At 39.8% G+C, this 22,203-nt stretch overlaps 1 protein-coding gene across 2 annotated transcripts in view; it reads right to left on the bottom strand.

The window, feature by feature from the left end:
* exoc6 (exocyst complex component 6) overlaps window positions 1-16,361 on the bottom strand; it is a 56,423-nt gene extending 40,062 nt beyond the window's left edge. For both annotated transcript variants that reach the window (XM_076759363.1, XM_076759364.1), the window contains exons 1-4: window positions 16,241-16,361; window positions 4,468-4,639; window positions 662-709; window positions 436-526 (exon numbers count right to left, since the gene is read on the bottom strand). In XM_076759363.1, the coding sequence (XP_076615478.1) occupies window positions 436-526; window positions 662-709; window positions 4,468-4,639; window positions 16,241-16,338 (409 nt within the window). In that variant the 5' untranslated portion in view covers window positions 16,339-16,361. The remainder of the gene's footprint in view (window positions 1-435; window positions 527-661; window positions 710-4,467; window positions 4,640-16,240) is intronic.
* Between the last annotated feature and the right edge of the window lie 5,842 nt (window positions 16,362-22,203).

The following is a 22,203-nucleotide window of genomic DNA, read 5'->3' as shown; positions in this document are numbered from 1 at the left end:
TATCTTCAAGCCCAAAATATCTGAATTTAACTTTCACAGCCCGACGAATATGAGCTAGAAAAAACGGAATTACAAGTCTTCTTTTGCTGGAAGAAGGATATGTGGGGCAGCAGTATCTTCTTTCCATTCATTAATAATATCTCTGCAATACCTAAGCTACAAGAGAAAGAACAGGAAGTACTATAAAAGCTTTCCTCAACATTTAAAGAATTGCACAAGTTCTTATCACAAGTACAAACTATATGTATCTATTTGTCTAGTATCTATTCATCTAGTTAGAAAGACTTGACTGAACATGCCCAAGATTTCTGCCAAGTACATGTAGGTATATGCACGCCAGTGGCATCCTGAGGTCACGCGGGTGACTAACACTAACACTTCATTATCTCTAGGATTACAGTAATTATCCCACTGACACACAAGCAGCAGTGGTACCTGGTATACAGAGCTGAAGCTTCTCCACAGTCGTGACCATGTTCCTCTGCTGAATCCGACAGCGAATCACCTCCTCCGTCTGAGCTGTCACCTGAGGGAAAGAACAGGCAATTGAAGGAGACAATGAGAAAGATCACTGTTAATGCAAATCTGTCTTTGCAGTTAATGAGCACGCATATGTTTTTGTCTTCTGCATATTGATGCATACACGCATGCATGGACTTACCTCCCTGCCAGCTTCTTGTAGTCTGTAATTAGTGTCTGTCACTTGACCCTTTCAAAACAAACAAAGACATCAGATTAACTGTACAGCCTCAGCATCTCTCCTATTTTCCTCTACTCATGATTCCTACAAATTTTTGTTTACTGTCAACAAATCCCACATGTCTTATTCCACTGTGCTACAGAGCTTAACTGTTGTCCAAAAACTATTAAAGACACATCAATGAGCCACACTGTTGCACCGTGTGACATGTATTCTCCTTACCATGAACACACACACTGTAGTTTATTTTGAGTCAATGAACTGAAATGTTACTGAAATGTAATAAAACCAGCATCATCTTTCAAAACTGCAGTTGTACCTGATGCATAATGAAAACAAACCAGGAGCGAGGCACAGGTCCAAGGTTTGACCTTGGAAGAAGGTCCAGTTAATCCTAGCTGATCCCAACCACTCTGGTTGCTTCCGTCAGGCCGCAGGACCAACAGACTTACAAATTCATTTGTCTCTGCTGCCATTGATCTTTTGAATAACTCAATGTGATAATTTGTTTGTGTTGTATTGTAACATATTGACTGTTTATTATTCTTCTGATTGTTATGTGGTTACTGCTGGCTGTACAATAAATTGCCCCTCAAGGATAATAAAGATACCTTGAGCCAGATTTGAATTTTGAGAACTTTAATATTGAGATATCTTGCAAGTTGACTTCCACAAAATCTGTCAAATCTTCTCCATCGTTGCCATGCTTAGGCTTCTGTGGCAATTCAGGTTTAATTCTATGACATGCTTTTAGGAAGCACTTTTTAATTTTGTCAAGTTTTTCAAATTTTCAAACATAAATCCAACTTCAGTAGAATGTATGAATACCTTGGTATTGGTTCAGCCATACGTGCTGTCACATGTCTATCCATCCCTCCTCTCCCTGTCTTCTCGCCCTCTTCATGCCCTCTCTTTTCCCTCTCTACCTCCCTCGCTGCAGCTGCTCAGCCTTGTAATCAGCTCATTGTCCATGAAGGGGCAAGGACAAAAGCAGGCAAATTCAGATTAACCAGGCAGCGGGGACCTGAACCCATCGTCGGTGCACTGGGCCTTTCATGGGGTTTAATGGCTTGTGACAGGCTCTTTCTCACAGATTCAGTGACAAACTTCTCGATTCTGGATGGGGATTTTTGAACTCTCGGCTCTTGTCACACGGCTGAGAGCCATGACCCAATTGACCAGTCGGCTTTTTGATGACAATCCTTTCAACAGTGAAGCTTCCAAACAAGGGGGACCGACTACATAATAACTGCCCCTTTTATAATTCAGCTGGGGTGCAGTACCACAGCAAGAGTGCTTGAGACACACAACCAAGACTGTTATCTAAAACAACATAATGCTGCACTGGATAGCTACCAGGGAGGACAACCTGTGACCTACCTCTTTTGAGACAGCATTCTCATCAGCTATCTTGTCCCATTACAGAAAAAACCCTTTGTTTCTTTCATTGGGTTTGAATGAGAAGTGAAATGTGTTCAAGAATTTACAGCAGGAGAAATCACATTTGATTTAACACTTCTGGATTTTCTCTGGATGACTGCTAATCCCCACAGAGCCCTGGCTAGCCCTGTTGGGGCCTGAAGTGCTAATAGAGCTTGTAAACTCTAAAGATGAGCTAATTCAAACATAATTCCTGTAAAGGCCATGGAGATGCCTCCCAAGTCATTAGTTTGTAGCACTGTCACTTGAAAGCAGATTAGCCAAAAGCAGGGTTCTCACTCTTTTCTACAGCTGACTTAGCAGGATTTTTCCAGGACATTTTAATGATGATACAGCTAGTATGACAGACAAGTAGGGTACCATACAATAATGCATTCCTCTGTACGGAGGTCTGATTTAAAAGACTATATGTACATAACCTTGAGATGTTTTAATGTTCCTGTGTTTCTTGCCCTGTTTCAATATTGTCATTATATTTAAATTTTCAATTTTTTATAGTACTCCCTCATTGTATTATTATTGTATTTTGAATTTTCTTATGAATTATAATAACTGTTGCTGCCAAAACACCAATCGCCTGAACAATAGCCTGAACACCAGTAACTCAAATAGTAGCAAATAATTTTGCCTACTGATTAGACTGAATTTTAAAGATCTAAATGTACAAATAGAGTCGAGTTTGCCTGGATTATTAACTGCAACTGACTCATCATCAGTTTATCACACATACTTTACTAATTACTCATTTTACTAGGCCCTATACTTGTAATGTTAAGTGGAGTCTTCAGCAAAGCTAATCACACCCAGTCTGAGCAATCGTTTTGGGCACCTCAGACAGATAGCAGAGTAGTTGACTCTCAGCTAAGGGAAAATAGAAGAATGTTGAAAGAATTTTTCAGGACAGCACACAATTTTCCAGGACATTTTACATTTTCTCTTAGTTTCCATGTGTTTTCCATGGGAACCCTGCAATTTAGATGGCAACTATGTTATGTCCCACCTGACTAGATGTGATTATATTAGGGTTGAGCCAGATACTCGTTTCAGACGAGTATCCGGTACGGATAAAGAATTTTTGAGTAAAACTCGTCACTATCCGTGCTCATGCTGAAGGAAAATCCTCATTGGGTAACTAACTGTCTTCACGCTCTGCTTTGTTCTCACGATTTGTTCCGTAACGTACGCGGTGCATTTGACAAGACAAAGCTGAAAACGGCTCGTGTCACGTCGGTCACTGCCTCCACTCCTGTCAGGTTTTTTTTTTTTTTTTTTTTTTTTCCATCTGCTTGCTCTTAGTTTAGCTGGTGATATAAAGTCAGTTGGAAAACTTTGCTGTTTCCCTGTTTGCCATCACTGATGTTTGCATAAATCACCAAGTTCACACAGATCATTAAAAAATAAACAGTCTTACAGACCACATACACACATATAGCTGAACACACAAAGTAGCCTATATTAATATTTTTGTTGTATATCAATTTCAGACTTAAAATAATGTACTGATTTAAGCCCCACCCATATCCGATTTCCGATTTACTACCACACCCACTTCCGGATTAGGCCCCGCCCACTCCGAGTACAGATACGGATACAGATACTGGTGTACTCGCTCATCCCTAGATTATATGCACCTCTGAAAAACTGAAACTGCAGCCAACAGTGGCTACAGAGATACCACATGTACATGTTTAGGTATGAGGGGGCATTCACGAAAAGGCTCTGTCATTCACAAGCAAGGATAGGGTGAGGTCTAACAGACATTATGTCACACAACATACTGTATAATGATATGGTGATATGACACTATTTAGACTTTGATAGAGGATATTTTGTCTGTCAACAAGCCCTATCTGCTACGCTTGAAAAACACAACATTACCTTCACAAGTTTGGAGGACCATGCTACAGTGCACTGAAGTAAGACAAGATGATAAACAGATCTTTTGATCATTGTAATGTAAGGGGCGCATGCACACAGGCACACACAGACTACCCTGTAAGGACAATTTCACTAAAGCACCCTTCCAACTAAAAAGTCCTCTAAATGTGTCTGAAATATGATTTTGGAGAATTTTCCAGAATCAATTTTTTGACTACTAGCTCTGCAGTGATGTAATGAATTATTTCAGAAAAAATTCTAGTTGTCTCTCTAAAATATCCACCCCACCAGACAATACTACTACAGCAACCCATACTTTATTAGGTTCTCTTAACAATCTAGTTTGTCCATTGTATTGTATGATTTGGCAACCAGTGTAGGTTGCAGATCAAACTGCCTTGCTATTGGCTCTTCTGGCCTACAGTCCTTTTTACAGCAGTCTCTCTTACCATCAGTTTCTCTGCATCAGCACGGACTTTGAGGAGCTCTGTGATGGCATCCACAAAGCCTTGGTGGTGGAAATTGCACATCTTCTCAATCTCACGGTCATGGTTCCTTATCCGGGCATCCAGCTTTTCCATGAAGCGTTTGTGGGCATTGGGCTGGTCATCGTAAATGGACCTGAGAGAGACAAATAAGTAAGGAAATGGAGGCAGGATAGGAGTGATGGCACAACAAAGAACTGTCAGAACAACTGTTAGAATGAGGGGCTGAAAAACAAAGCCAATGTGGAAATGCTGAAAAACTGCACTTCCATGAATGGCCACTTGATGTTGACTCAAAAAGCGAGTCAATCCCCATAGTCCCCATATTAAAATGGCCAACTTTAGAACAGAAATAAACATGTTTACAGCCTCATACAAAAACCAGTTTTGGTCTCTACTACAGACCACGAGTTGAAATCACCCATTACAAGAACTACTGAGTTTTCCATGGAGGAAATTTGTTGAACAGGCAAGTGCTATACTTCTCAGATGGAGGCTTGTGGGGAATGAAGACCTTTACAAAGGTCAAATAAATTCCAATACAATTTTTGATTGCGGTGCTCTGTGCGACATGTCACACTGAAATTCACAATGCGTCATTATGTGTCCATACTGAACAACTATGCTGCAAAAATACTGAGAACCAACATTGCTAAGGCAGCAAGGAGGCCTAGGTGGCCAGTTGTTAGCACATTATTGTAAAGAACCATGCTATGAATCACTACATGCCATCTAAAAACCACACACACATTTCACTCAGTTCCACCCTGGCCTGGCTTCAACAGGCACAGATGGCCTGTGTGTGTATTTGTGTGTGTATTTGTGTGTGTGTGTGTGCGCGTGTGTGTGTGTGAGAGAGAGAGAGAGAGAGAGAGAGAGAGAGAGAGAGAGAGAGAGACACCGGAGACAGCTTAAGTGTGATTGTGTATCAATTTTGAGTCATTGCAAGTAAACGCCCATAGACTGAGTGTCCATAGACTGTACAAAATGTGTGTATTTGTGTATAAACAGGCACCATTAGCACGGACGTTGGCCAAAAACTAACATCCATATCCACTCATGGAACTAGTGAGACACAAAAGTGTAAACACAAAACACTGGTCATTCATAAATGGTTTAAAAACTATATTAGCTTATGAAGATGGGCTATTATTGCCATTAGCTGAACTTCAGAGTTTGAAGTTTGAAGTACATGTTACACCCATAGATTATTGAATTGTGAATTAGTTTGATATCAGTCCAAGAAGTGTTTACAGTTTGTCCTTTTTTGTTTTCCCCAATTCCGTTGAGGATACAGCACAAATGCTGGAGGGGTAACGCAGTCATAGGTGAGATACAGGAGAGGTCTTTAAACACGACCTAGTAAGAATATTAGAATCACTGTAGGAAACCATAGTCCCTGACGAGATTTTGTTTCATTTTTTGGGGGTGGCTTGATTGACTTAACTTGGTGTGGCAAATAAACTAGTATTTCTCATAAGATGAAACAACTTTCATAAATAATATTACTTCAGAATGTTCATTTGTCATGTGCTTGTGGTTCATTGATTCATGCTTTTTCTTCCCTACAGATATTTTTTAGAATCAATCAGCATTATTACTGGTGCCTGTGCCTGTGATGTGAAAACATCATTTTCAAAGTCACAGAAAGTGAAAGTGTGTGTCCTGATCATAGTTCAGTTCTAAAATCAGACAGTGAGCCCTGAAGCAGAGAACTCCAGAGAAGCCAACAGACACAGGTTGCATGGTTTCACACTGTCCAGCTTTGGGCTGCTCCCTATTTCATTAGCCTTCCTTACTTTTGAGGTTAGGTCATTTTGAGAAAAGACTGTTTATAAAGTTTACATCCTGCCATGTTGTTGCTGCTGCATTCCTGTGTGCAATGGCACAGCTACGAAGAAAGTGGAGTGATTCAAATGGCAAAATGCAAGTTCACTTGGGTTCTTGACTTAAATCACTGACTTTTAGAGGGCAGGCCTGGTGGGGTTTTAGAGGAACTGTGGCTGAAAATGAAGATCCTGTGAGTGGATCGGCCCGTCACTATGAGCAACCCCTTTCACATTGTCACTTTGTTATCACATTATCATTCGATACAATGTTATAATAAAAATAAGCCTTCACTTAAAATCTATTAGACTACATAGTAAAATATACACCTGTGCCCATCTTTTCCTTTCCCCATCTTCTTCTAAATATGTATGTATTTCTCCTGATTGTAGACAGCACCCTGCATTATTCTTACACCACATGTTTCTTGGAGCTATGTCACTGAATTCCAACACAATATTTTTTATTTTTGTTCTTAAAGGTTTACCCTAAAGTTACTCTACAGTTTGTGTGTGTTTGCATCTGTTCCATAAAACAGGTAGCTGGGACATAATGTGAGAAGCTCCAGAAAGAATAATGAAAACAAATAATGCAGTGTGTCGGAAACAGAATGTCAAAGTGTGGTGACCGGCAGCTACTGTACATGTGTCTTCAACGGCTCATTCTACAGCCATAAAACTAATTTAACAGCAAGGATAGAAATTTAAAACATGACATAGGTTGGTAAGTTTTATATGCGTCTGAGGTAGGCAGGGTTAGAGAATGATGAATGAGGATTCCAGACTGACGAAATCTATGAGCCCATCACCTACACTACAAATAACCACAATTTCTTAGAGCTGGAGTAACAGCTCCATCTAGTGACACTGTAGTGAAATGCTCATAAGTGTTCATATTTTTTTTGTATTTGAAAGAACAGTGTTGTTTTGGGATTTCTGACAGGCCTACAGTTTACTGTATTAACACTGTCACTAACAACAAATGCAGCAGGATTCTGTCATTTACAGAATAACAATTTTAATGCAATTAAGGTAGAGTCAGTAACAGACACATTACAGAGATATTTCACTCTAGACACTAAGGTCAGTGGACAGTCTCCTGTTGGCTGCCCCCGGCAGCAAATTCTAACCGGAGCCACTGCAGGTTTATTTAAAACACACCTCCATCTAGCTGGACAAACCCAGCATGCTGATACAGCCCACAGTGAAGATGAGGTGAAGGTTAAGACTGAAGTGAGATCATGACAAATGATTGTACCAATTAACCACCTTAGCTCCTGAAGCTTTGCCTGCTGTATTTTTATGCAGTTTGAGTTGCAAACCCAACATTACAGCAGCTAACAACATTCATTTCATCTTTTCTTTACTCATGATACTTAACCTGTCATCACGAGAAAACACCAAGACAATGATATTCTAACCTCAAGATAATAGCATTCATTTAATGCAAACATCCATATTAAGACCTATTTAGCATTTATTTCTTTATGGCGATTGTATTTGACCCAAAATCAAGATCCCTTTCAGATGTTTTCGAGACATATAAATATAAAAATGCTTGGAACAAGAATTTGTGTCTTGGTTTAAATTCTTAATATAACACCTCGCCCTTTCCCAATTGAAAAATCCAGACTCTATGAATCTGCAAAGATTTTTCATTCAAAGAGTTTGACTTCTGGAGACAGGTGTCTCTAACTTCACAGAAGTCCATTCTGAGTGTATGTACACTGGTGACTTCAGGTTTCCACATCACACTTGTGTAAGTTGTATATGAAACCATGACTGGTTTCTAAACTATTTGTGATTTCACAAAATCGTGCTTGCAAGTAGAAGTACATGAAATGATTCTGCAGCTATTCTGAGAACTGAGTAAGTCCCTTTTTTCAACAGAGACACCAATTTATATGATTATAAAGTGATTCTTTATGGATATGGAACTGTTTGTTGGATACAACAAGCAATTTGAAGGCATTTTTCACAAACTTCTGACATTTTGTAGACTCAAGCCCTGTTTACACGTACATGGATATTTTGAAAAATGGAGACATTTACCTTCGTTTGTGCCCTTCATTTACACACAAGTGGAGAATTCCCTATGAAAACGATGCTTTCTAAAAACTCCGGTCAGAGTGGAGATTTTGGAAAACTTCGGTTGCACATTTGCATGTAAATGGAGAAAAGTGGAGAAAAACAGAGTTTTAATTAGCCGACGTCACATTATGCGCAAGAACTTGCACCTGCGCCAAAAGTGTGATCTATGTTTACATTTTCATTTGGTTATAGTGATCACGGATGCATTCAAAGTAGCAGTCGCATTTATGTTGGTGCAAACCCTTCTCTTATGTTTGCATTTGCAAATACAGCTGCTCTATCATATCGAGGAGCAGAGATGAATGAGTGCTCGGAGGTCAGCAATTTTGCAACCCCACCCCCCAAAACACGGAGCGCCAGTCCGCGTCACCACCAGCGTCGATGGCATACGTACACGGGTTAAACGAAAAGTTTTCTGAAAATGTGTGCGCAATGTTATTTTTGAAAACGGAGAGGGTGAAATGTCCGCTTATGAAAATAGCCGGCTACGTGTAAACGTAGTGTAAATCCATTAATGACAGAGTAATTGATAAAGAAAATGAAAATGTTGGTTGCAGCTGTGCAAGCCTTAAACTGATATTCAAGGTGAGCACAGAGAAACTTTCCCTCATCAGCTGAGGGATGTGAAACAAACTCTGTCCATCAAAAATCTAAGTTAAGGAACAACAAACAAAACACACTTTTAAGTGGAGTGGCAGTTTAATAACATAATTTTTATAAAATGCACCTAATATGATAGACGTTTAATCCACTGAGAGTCCTACTGTTTTTCTTACTTATTTCTAAATGCAGGCTAGACTGAGAATGACCCTGAACATGTCCACTATCAGTCCCACAGTCCAACACCCACACAAGGAAACTGCCAAACTGTTCATGGGAAAAATTCAACCACTTGATGAGCCCACCTGTTAACCACCTTTATGATAATGACAGAACTGTGGTCACAGGTGCTTGTAACGATTTTCAGGAACACACCACTGGGGAGGAGCTGGCCATTTTCATGTTTTACAATGAGCATATTCACCGTGGGACATCATCTAATAAAGAATTATATCAATGCGGACAAAATATATAATAATGAAATTGTGAAGTAATCCAATTTCTATTGCATAATACCTACAGTTTATTGTAGGTGATTTCAATTTTATTGTAGTTTTCTGTCAAAAATGTTTTTATGATTACTGTATTTCTGTATTTGTGATCATCATGATCTCGATCAAGGCAGAGTCAGTTACGTGAATCACGCAATTCATTGAATTTACAGGATAACTTCAAGATGTAATGGCATATTTAGTCTACATCTATGCCTAATTATTTACAATACTATAGTCATCTTTTTCTTTATGTAACAGAGAAAACCTTCAGTCACCATAAAATTGATCTTGACATCCATTCTGATGAATTGACTTTCATCTATTAACCAAAAGAAGCCCAGTCCATGAAACTTATTAAGGGAAATGGAATAATCTGCTAGGAATGACTGTTTTTGGCTCTTTACTTGCAGAATAACATAGTACCAGCTCAGATGTAAAATATTAATCCAGCAACACTAGCAGAACAACATCACATGACGCCACCAAGCCCTGATGTCCAAACCAAGAATAAATTCTATTTGTAGAGACAGATTTTTCCATCTGTGCATACCACTGATGATCAGTTATAAAGATACAACAGCCCTCTTCTGCATGGCCACACCAGAATTAACCAGAAAAATGGCTAACATTCTATTTTGCAGCCTAAATATATTCTTTCATTTTACAGTACTATCCTTCAACATCATCATCATTAATTAGTGGTTCCATTTAAAACAACAAAAAAAAAGCAACAGCAATGTTTACTGTATTGAGTACACAATTTGAATAAAATATGATAAATTCTGACATATGACATGTATGTTATATACAATCTCAATGAATATCAAAATGATTAGTTTAGGAGAAGACATTACATACAGCCACTTTATATTATTAATATTCCCAAGTTGAGTAATTTTTATGTTTGGACACCTGAATTCTGCATTAGCAAAGAAAGGAAAATATTGTCACTTTGTAGCTGGACAAGTTACTTTGGTGCCTGGACAAGTGAAAGGTAAATGAACTGCCCAAACGGCAAGTGCCTCAGAAAGTTAATGTCAAGCCCTGATGGGGTTCTGTGATGTGTCATTACACATGACACAATGGCTGACATGGAACGCTTATTGCTTCACTTCATGAAGCAGGTGAGCATTTGTGCTTGTGGTACCGGACAGACCTAACAAGGCATGGACCATACCCTGTTTTGGCCTTATCCCACAAGTGATAGTTAGAGGGCAAAGCCTATATGAAAAAGAATTCTAGTTATGTACTATAACTCCAGATTCTGTGCTCTATTCCGGCCCCCACTGGCTCCATGTACTGCTAACATTTTTTTTATTTTTATTTTTTCCAGGAGCTGACTGTTCAGGTTCAATGCAATTCATACACAAGATGAGAGCATAAGTGGGGCCCTCATTGCAAGTGGGTGTGGATGAAAGTTTTTTCAGTTCTGCGTGGGTGTGAGAGGGATAAACCCACTAAAAACAGTCATAGAGGACTGCGTCTATACTCATACAATCTAATCTGGAGTTGCAATACATAAGTAATAATCTTCTCTTTTACTGTCTAATTCCAGGGCAGGAATTACACCACGGTCAAAAGGCCAAAGCTGTGGATGCCCCAGGGTGTGGCTGTAACACCCCTTCTCCCACATGGCTAGTTTGGCATGGTTTTGAACTGGCTGCCTCATTCAAAACTACATGGGATACAACAAATAAACAAACTCTTGTTTCCCAGTGTTTCTTATCATGCTGGACATCAAAAGTAGATTTCTTCCACTCCATAAAAATTAACAGCTAACCCGCTAGCTAACAATTAATGTGATAAACACAAGCAAAAAAAACAGGCGTGGATGCGAATTCTGGCTGGCACGGACAGACAGTATGGACAACTTTTCGCCTCTTTCGTTGTGCCACCTGACAGCATCCCTCCTCCTCCTCCTCTTTGCCATGTTTTGTTACCTGACTGCACTCTGGAGAGAGCATGTGATTGGTCACTGCTTGGGAACACGTCATGAGAGATGTCACACTAGGCGCGTCAAGACAAAAAATATGCTAGACTTTTCGTTGGGGTGTCGTGGCGCATCCCAGCGGCTGCATGATAAGTCATTCAGCATGTCAAACTACTCGGGTATAGATGCCTGATTGTCATTCGCAATCAGCAATGATGCTGATATTTCATCGGCCACAACAAAATCGTCACAAACTCATCCTAGATTCGTATAGTCTGATCCCGGCTTAAGAGCAATCAAAGTTTAATTTTACAACTGCTTAAGTTGATGGTTGTGTGACAGACCCAAATCATCACTGTTGCAAAGCTGAATTTTACACCACAGTCTATGGTTGCAAGGAACTGATCCTCACACTAAAGATCATTTCTATTTAATTCCAGCAGTTTTTATTTCATAATCCATTTTCATTTGAAAACACCATTTTTCCCAATGACACGTAACCTTTTTCTGTTCATCAAAACAAACAGGCCTAAAGCTCCAGTCTTTTCGTTCTGCCATGCTAACAAAACCACAAACAGACAAACAGATCCACATAAGGAGACCTCTACCTGCCTAAGATGTATGTGTACGTGCGTGTCTTGTGTAGGTCTGAGCAGTAAATCTACTCAAGAGAAACTTAAAAAGCATTTGTCAAAAGATATTTTATCTGGAACTGCAGGTCATTGCTGATAAACATTCACAAAAATCTGCTAAAGACAGGTGCAGGGAGCTCCTGGGCTGTGTATTTACATACACCTTACAGAGCCAATTCAAACTAAAATGATGACCTTAGGGTCATCTGAACACCCTGGTGGTTCTGTTATATATTTAATACAAAGACTACTGACAATATAGACACTGTTGATAAGTATATTTTCAGACTCTAAACATCATCCGGAATTGCTGAATGTCACAAATACACATAAAATGAAATGCGTTCAATTCTTCAAGTAACTAATACAAGCTGTGAAAAATGAATAACTGGACAAATGAACTAAATAGTCTGCTGTTTTAATGCACAGTCTGATCACATGCATCTGCAGAATCACATACTCTATAGCTAAAACAGTATCATTTACCACCCAAAACATCTCTTGTTCAGAGTTTGATGTAGCAGTCTGAAATGTTATTCTGTTGTTAATAGGAGGCATCTGGCATTCAGTGATGTTCTACCTCTATCAGTAATGTTATCTGATGTTAATGGTTCTTGGAAGAAAGCAATTTATAGAGTAAGATGGTCCTCAGTCCACAGTCTGACACGGCACCGCTGCTTCAACAAAGCATTGGGACAGTTTGTTGTATCATCATAATCTGTCACTCATGATCCAGTAAATCAAGACAACAGGGCCACTTTTTAGCACTTTGTACCTCAACAGGTGATGTCCGATAGTATAGACTTCTGTAGTTTCAGCTGGGAGATATAATGCATTGCTATGTTTTGCAGGTGCTCAAACCGTTTTGAATATAATACACAAAATAAATTTGGCCACGGTGTATACACCAACAATCCCCCAGTTCTCCAAGCTCTTAGTCGGGACACACTCCAGTCAGCTAATAGGGCCACTAGCTGCAGGGCTAACTGAGCTAACTAGCTAGCTAACAGCTAAAGCCAAAGACATCTACAGTAAAGTGTATAGTGAGCAGCTGTTGGAGCAGTGGTGACTCTGGTGATATGCTGCCCCATACTTGTTTGGTTGCCAGTTCTTACACACTGTACCTTCAAGGGTTGATTTCAACCAAACCAGAGTTGGTGGTGATTGTTGGAAAGACAAAGCAAACAGGTTTTGGTGAGTGCGCTCATCTCACAAAGTTAGAACATTCTGTTTGGTAGTAATTACACAAGCACAACTAGTTACACTTCATTTTCTTGTTTAATTCATTTTATTTGAGTAATTTTAGAAATTGTTGAACAATTTTCTCAATATTTTGACTGCCCAGTTTCTTGCTCTACTTTGAGCCCATATAACAAACTCCTTAAACCCCATTGTTCTGACAAACCAGTATCATACAGCCAACAAACCCTGGCCATGAGACTTGACCTCTGTGGAGCTTTCCAGTGGAGACATTTTGTTAAGCAAATCAGATGCTGCCTCACTTTCACATGACTTGCAGGAGAGTTTGAAATCAGCATCATCACAGTCACTGCCTTTATCTTTTACAGCTGCAAAGACTGATTACTTTCATTGTTGATTAAACTATCATGTTTTTTACATCTCATCTAAAGAATGTTCAAAATAAATTTCAAAAATTGCTTCAGTTTGCTTCAACAGTCCAAATTAAACCCCAAGGTTTTCAGTTTATAGGGATATGATAAAAAGAAAAGCAGCAAATCCTTATAATGGAAAGTTAGCACTATCTAGTGTTTGGTGTTCCTGATAAATGACTGATTACCACAGAACTCAATGAAATGAAGCTAAGAAACAGACCCGATGTAACGAATGGCACAGCACTTACAAACTGAACATGTGCACTTCCTTGCAACCCAGTAATCATCAGTCTTTATTAGGGCCCTATGCAATTAAGTTACATTTTGTCAGGTCCTGTTTTATTTTTTTCCTATATTCTGTGTTTGCCGATATTAGCACATTTTGTCATCAGGAATATCTTATCGGGTGGTGTATGAATAAAATTTCAGCAAACTGAATGAATATCAATGAATTTGAATTTTATCATGGATCTTCTGCAGGACAGCCTCCTTATGCAGCTTGAACACACTGGGTAAGTGGGTCTGACAGAGGTTAGTCTCACGTTCAGGCCACACTCCTCCATGTTTACGATGCTTGACCAGAAACGGATGTAGCTTTTTCGTTTTTCACAACAGATAATCTGACTCTACACATACAGCCACAAAGTCTTCAACAAATTCAGGTCTTGTATCTGGTGATGTGATTGCACCTCTGAGAGTTGAAGGGATAAGCTCTTGCAAACACGCTGGACCTCTTCAAAATGACTGTGTGTGTGTGTGTGTACGTGTGTGTGTGTACGTGTGTGTGTGTGTGTGTGTGTGTGTGTGTGTGTGTGTGAGAGAGAGAGAGAGAGTGTGTGTGTGAGACACCAAAGCATAGTAGGTTAGTTTTTTCATTCGCTTAGGAACAGTGAAAAAAATGCTTATAATGGTAAGAAAAACATAATTTTTTCCAAGATATTCTGCACATACCAGTTGATTCAGTTTTTCTGATCAAATTCTGGGATTCAGTCTGTGTTTTCTGCGTCACAGAAATAAGAGGGCCTTACTTCATGTTGCCATATCAGGCTCCTCCTTCCTGTTATTAATAATTGAAAGCAGGTGGTTGCTGACACAAATAGGCTACATGTGTTCCTGCTTCATGCAGGGCAAGATGTTTACTTCAAGCAGTACAGTGGTCTTCGGGATGCAAACAGTATGCGTCATCATTCTACCTTTCAAAATGTTTCTAATTGACACAATCAGAGAGTAACTACCACCCTGCAATTTTTGTATTGTTGCTAAATTAGATTCAGTGAATTTTTTTGTCCATTTTGCCAAATGCAATCACTAGTCTGTTAAGTCTTAAGTGCTGTCATAGGTCGGGTGCCAGTAACCCACATAGATAAACAGATAAAATAAATGTGACATTCTCACATTTTCAACCCAGCTGGTCAGTTACTGTTGCACTTCCTTCCTCCTTCTGTGGCCTGGAAATGAGCCAATTTTTGTGCTCTACACTGTACATTGCTTCAAAGCAATTAAGATTTGGTTATAATAGAACTGCCCCCTAAAAGTGCGTGTTTCAAATTATCAGCTGCATCATTGTAGACAGAGCAGCAGGCTATAAACTTTAACAGTCCCGTCTCAAAACTGCCCAACTACAAAACTAACTGCAATAGGAACAGGCCAGTAGCTCACCTGGTAGAACGTGAACCATATGCTAATATGGTGCGTACTCAGCCAGGGCCCAGCCTGCATGTGCAACTGAATTTACAAACACGTATAAATACACATAATGTCTCAATTCATGACTGTAGGAGTAAAGAGTACCGGCCTGAGAACATAGTATTTTACCATACAATGATAATGTTTCCCCAGATATGCTGAAAGCCAACCACGGGCTACAGGTATGTCTACGGAACAGGTGTGGGTGAGAGGAGGAGGCCTTCAGCAGAGGCTGAAGTCCGTTTGTGCACAGCTTGTCAAACTAATGTCATTCATTATGGCCTCGGAAGGAAGCTTGGTAGCTAACATAAGCAATGCAGTGTGCTGGAGAACGTTAGCTTGAGCAATTCCACATCCCGTTTCACCGCTGTCAAGCTCTTTGGCAACCACAAGCAAACCGCAGGGGGTCAAGATGACTTCTCAAATCATGGTGTAACGGAATGTCAGTAGCGTTACTTTTCAAATTTCTGCTGAGCAACTAGCCGAAATTGTTAGCACCGTTAGCTAATATTAGCGGCATTAATGATAATCTGTGGAGTCCCACAGCCACACCCACAAATGATGTTTACATTTTGACAGGTCATCAGCCGTCCATCAACACCCAGAACCAGGAAAATCCCACATAGACGGAGTTTACCTACAGCTGCAGTCAACGGACAGACACATTGGTCAGTACTGGCCCGTTAGCTAACAAGCCAGCTAGGCTCATGCTTCATTTCAGCATCAAAATTGCTAATGTTAGCCTGCCGGTGGCTAGGGGAGCTAAGCTAGCTCTTGAACAAAAGGTCTGATAACGTAGGAGATGCAACCAAGCACACAGACATTCTGATTGTCACAGGCTTTTTAAGAAGCGATGTATTCTTACCGAAGAGTGGGACCGACACAAGCCGTGTCGGTGCTCTCAATTTCCTGTAAAATCCGCTCGTGCTCCGTTATATACTCCAGGGTTTCATTCTCCGCCATGATTGTTGTGTGTATTGTGGCTATCACTGCAGCTACAGCGGAGCGGCTTACAGGTCAGTATGAGGTCTGGCCTGTAGGAGGCGCACTGCAGCTCCAATGAATTCAATATCAGCAGCTTTGCTACCACATTACAGGAAAGCTGGTCACTGGAACAGAATTAACATTCCCAAAACCGTCCTCCAAAAACACCGTGGCCGACAAGGAAAACCATGATGTTGTCGCTGCCATAACATTGGCTGTTGCCTCAGTTGCTTAAATCTCTTATGTTTTCCATAATCACAAAGATTGTATTTGCATCTTTACTTAAAAGGGGAACAGTGATACTGCCTTGTCTTTCATGTTCAGTTCTAGTGTTTTTAAGAAACTCTAATAATTATACATTGTCAGCTGTGAATCAAAATATAGATTTAAAAGACAAGCTTCACCAAAACCATGCAGATTTCGCAGTGGTATTTGTTTCAAAAACCTGAATATTGCACGAGTTTACCTTAAGGTGGTTCCCAGAGGCAGGTCCACAGATTCTAACTCTACAAAAATATTCCCAAAAGCCTTCTCCTCTTCTTTGTTCTCCTCCTCTCTTTGACTCGGAGGGTCAGGTAAAGCAGCATGGACCCTGTCACTGGCCATTTCTCTCTGAGGACTCTGAGGACTAAATATCTGCATATATGAAAGAGAAGGAAAGCAAGAACTCTGTGTGTGTGTGTGTGTGTGTGTGTGTGTGTGCGTGTGCGTGTGCATGCGCGTGCACGCTGAATTCCAGGATACCTGCTATGGTCAGCAGAAAAAGAGTGAGCAACAGGAAAATAAGACCTTGTGATTCACCGGACTTTGACGCCAACAAAACTAACTTCAGCTACTCCCTCTGCATACATTTATCTCATCAACTGTCAACCCAGAGGTAACACTATGAAGAAGCCTGGTCCTTTTGGCTGTACTCACTAGTCCAGGTTCAAAACACAGTCAGCAGTCAAATTAGATGTTCATTTTCAGTTCTAGACAATGAATATATGAATGAATGATAATCAAGAGAGTGAGGAAATTCTGATTGTCAAAAAGAAGTAGTTTAAATCATATATAAACTTCTGATAACACACAACCTGTCTGAGGTCAAATGTTTGGATGTCAGCAGAGAATGAATTAAACATAAAAAGAACACTGCAGTGTCACTGACAATGCCTCCTCTCACTTGAACATACAGCACAGATCAGATTGTATGTGACACAGGCTTAACTGCGTGACCCAAGAGGTCTGCAGCTAGATTAGGTGGAGAGAACAAAATTTTAGCTAAAACACATAAATGGAATGTACTGTATGATATATAACACTTGCGTCTTAGTCACTGTGGCCTTTAGAAGTTATTAAGGAGCTCAATTATTTTGCACCTTTGTATAGAGATAACTCTTCTTTGTGTATACCCAGTTACTTCTGATGAAAGTGGCAGTGATGAAAGAAACATTCAGTTCTTCAATCTTCAACAATGTAAATGTAACAATATTACCATGTAAAAATGTGAGTCCTGCATTCAAACTAAATCCAGAAATATGATTTTCATTAGTGCACTTAGGTATTAAGGAAATACTTCAAAAAACACCCATGTTACACTTCAGTAGCCTTTGATAGACCATCTGCTGAGTCAAACGTTCCAAATCCACACTCCCACTTTGTAATGCAGGCTTTATGAGTGTTAAAAATGTGTTCTCTGCAAGCCCAAACCAAATTTACACTTACGATATTACTATGACATCATCAGGGTTATTTTGTCAGTGTTGTATTTAGCAAAATACAGGACCCAAAATGCCATGATTGAGTGCAGCTGCGCTCAGGGAGGAGGAGACCAAGCCCACCTTGTCAGCCACACCCTGCAGGGAGACACACCAACAACTGACATGGGAGAGACAGACAGGAGACAGAGGGAGAGGGAAACACGAGAAACGAAGGGATAAAAGGAAGGGAAACTGCAGATCCGCACAGTCAGAGTTGACAAAGCTGTATATAAAATCTAAATCCTACAACTACAGCTGTCAGATATGTGCACTGGAGCCCATCCATCCAAATACATCTCTATCAAACCATCTTGTCTGTACCCGCTTACCCTTTGCTAAGTCACAGGTTGCTGGAGCCTAACCCAGCTCACGCTGGGTACACCCAGACAGATCACCAGTCTCACACTGACACACATAGACAGACGACCATTCGCACATACAGTAGATGGCTACAAATTTGCATCAGACGGCTTTACAGTTAGGGAAATACTAGTTCATTATGGAAATATTCAAACAAAAGCTGTTTAAAAGGGGAAAATGGTGAAACTTGAGGGAAGAAAAGGGATCTGTCTTTCCCATCCTTCCTGTTCCGGAGTCAAACCCACGACTGTGTTGCAACTGTGCTAACCAGAGTAAAAAATTCCATTTTCCTCTGAAATGTAGCAGAGCGGACATATAAAGTAAAAATACTGCATACACATACAGTATACATCAGATCTGTATTGAAGTAGTACTATAGTACATTTTATTTTTCACATACAGAAGGTCTATACAAATATTTAAAAGTTTATTGTTGTATTGTGTTTCATGTTTGTGTTTGTATGTGTGTGTGTTAGTATAATCAGTTAGAGACCTGGGTTTCCTCATATTCACCGAATATTTAGTAATTGTAAGGTGCAATAAATAACATTTGATACATCTGTCAAATTATGCCAGTGTACAAGTGAGCCACTTGATGGGTGTGGATAAAAATAAATGGTTACATACACCACGTTTTCTGAAACTGCATTGTGAGTAAGGCAGCAGGCCTTCACAAGCTTACACAACCACTTTCTATTTCCTGCTATTCTTCTCAAAATGGATTGGGCCATTAGGAGTGTGGATGTAGTAGTTAACAATAAGCTCTTTACAAAAGCCCTGACTATGAGTTTCCTTATTACTCCACCAAAAACAAGAAGTGGGTCCCACACACACACACACACACACACACACACACACACACACACACACACACACAGTCATATTTCCATCACTTTTGGGGGCATTACATAGACTTACATTCATTTCCTACTATTTGTCTAACCCTAATCCTTACCCTAACCTAACCCCAAACTTACTTTAACATTTAACCACAGTCTTTACACGAAAATGTAATGATTTATGTTATGGATACTTTCATTTTGTTCCTATAAGGAAGGCAAGTCCCCACAATGTGACTGTGTAAATAGATTGATGTCCCCACAACAAGACTAATACATGTCCACACACATTCACATGCATGCACGCACAGATGCATGCACGTACAGATGCATGCACGCACGCATGCACACACACACACACACACACACACACACACACACACACACACACACACACACACACACACACACGCACACACACACACACACACCAGCACTATAGGAAATGTGTCGGAGTTGCAGGAACAGACACACAGATGGCTTGATGCTACACAATGGGGGCAAGAGAAGCAGGAATATATGTAAAGATATAAGATGACAGATGGGTGGAAAATACAAATAACGCTGCCCCCCACCCCCCCCATTCTCTCACACACACACACACACACACACACACACACACGCTGACTTGTCTTTCTTGTCCAACACATTTCATTGCACAGTTGACCCTGTGCAAACCAACATATGATCATAAAACCTACACTGAACATGTCTTTATCAAGATTCAAATTTCAGTGTGATGTGCTACACAGCCATCCACCACCCCCACCTCCACACACTTATTTTCCTCCTCACAACATGAAGGACACACCACTTCCTGCATTGGTGCTGAATGTAAATCATCAGGTGTTGAATTGACCTATATAGATGTAGTTTCAGGGAGAGGGAGATTCCTAATCTCTTAATTCTTCCTCTCACACATAGCTAGCACTGAAGACACTAACTGTGGGCCATGTCCAGACCCAAAGTTATCTTCATAATAGTGCAGACTAATAACAAGTACATTTGTCTGGATACAAAGAATTCTGATTTCACCAAAACAGTTTGGATCTTGTCAGTGTTCAAACAGTTATGAAACAGCTTTATAGTTTTCGAAATCTTGGCTTCAAACATTAAGTTATTCAGAAACAGTGAAATGCTCTCATATAAAAACTGCCTGGTATGAAGATATATCTTGTCAGACAAAAAACAAACATATATTACCTTGATTTAATATCTTACTTAGATTCCCCATTTTGCTGTGTATTACCAAGCACCAAAAATAGCCAACTGTTACAAACTGTCTACATCAGAATGTTCTCAGTAAACTCTGGAGAACGTGATGGCGTGTAATTCATATCAAGTGATAAATCTGTGTGCATGTGTCACTTCTGAAAAAGGATACATGGATCACAGCAGTGAGGGTCTTCTGTGAACTGTCACTGTGCCTATTTTTCTCTCCATGTGCTCTTCCTTTCCCTGCTCTGCCAGCTTCCTGCCAGCTCCCCACGTCTGTCCGGAGCACAGGCTGCTATACAACTGCTGACCTCTCATTGTAAGTTACACTCCAAACAAATAGCACTGAAGGACATCCTGGAATGGAGACAGTCCACTGTTAAGCCAGGGAAGTTGTCCAGATGTTTCAGACAAGGCCAGGGGCCAACTAGACCATTGAAGACTCAGTTTGACATTTTGGCATAGTTTGCAAACAAACCAAATAGAAAACTGCCTCCTGGATGTATTCTTCTTAGCAACAAGGACTGGAAACAGGGAAAATATACTATGAATAAAAAAAGATGATAACAACAAAGATGAACAACTACAATTGGCCTGCTAAGGCTACATGCTACAGTAGCAAACACCTATACACCAATATATGCAAGAATTTCCTCAAGTCTGCTGCTCTGAGTGACTAATTCATATTTTTATAATAACAATGTATCAAACATGGCGGTTCGATCCCTGATTAAGTCAGATCCATACATAAATGGGGCTGAAGCTGATACACTTTGTGTACTTACTATTCTGGGAAAAATAACTTCAATGAAAAAACTAATGAAAATAAAATGGTAATAAATGGTATAAGGTAATAAAAATGTTCTAAACCTGCTGATTTTGGGATACTAAAATTACTGAATACCACAAACACTTGTTAGTGGTATTTGTTTGTGTATGTTATTTATACTTTGAACTCACCGTCCACCAGTTCAAGCAGCACTGACTGCTGCTGGCCTGCAGAGGGAGCCACAGAGAGTGTGTTGTGGCCTCTGGCCTGCTTTCTCCAAACTTTTCAACTCTTCTCATTTCTTGTCATGTGTTTTGCAGATTTGTCTTACGAAAAGTACATGTTTTTATTTTTCCTAAAATACTGTCCATCAGAATATTTTTTATGGAATATAAGAAAGATGTTTGATTCACAGCTCTTGTGCCCATATGTTATTTCACCCTTACTCCTCCTTATCCAAACTTCTGCACTTTCATTTACACAATTGTCTCTCTTGCTGCCTGTTTATTTTTTCATCTTCTCTCTTCTTATCTTTTGTGCTCTGCTGCATACTATCATGTATCTAACGTACATTCATTTACACACACACAGCACAAGGTCACACACACCTATACATGTAAGAATGGTTTAATTATTCAGTAAACTGGCACAGAGAAATCCTCTGCAGCACGACAGTCTTGGAACTCTGCTGTAATTGTGTCTGTGTGTTGTTGTCTAACATCAGTTATTATCATGGGTATTATGTCTCATTTTTTCATGTTATTCTTTTGTGTCTGTACAAGTTTGTATTTTTTCCTTTGCACCATGTTACTTTTTAATAGAGTTCATTTAAAATCAAAGATAAAGGCAACTGTTGCACACTACAATAAGCTTACATGCAGAGTTCATATGTATTCAGCCGTAATTTCTACTTGTTAAG

This window comes from Chaetodon auriga, chromosome 20, assembly GCF_051107435.1.
Source record: "Chaetodon auriga isolate fChaAug3 chromosome 20, fChaAug3.hap1, whole genome shotgun sequence".
NCBI classification, from domain to species: domain Eukaryota; kingdom Metazoa; phylum Chordata; class Actinopteri; order Chaetodontiformes; family Chaetodontidae; genus Chaetodon; species Chaetodon auriga.
This window is presented reverse-complemented; position numbering and strand designations above follow the sequence as displayed.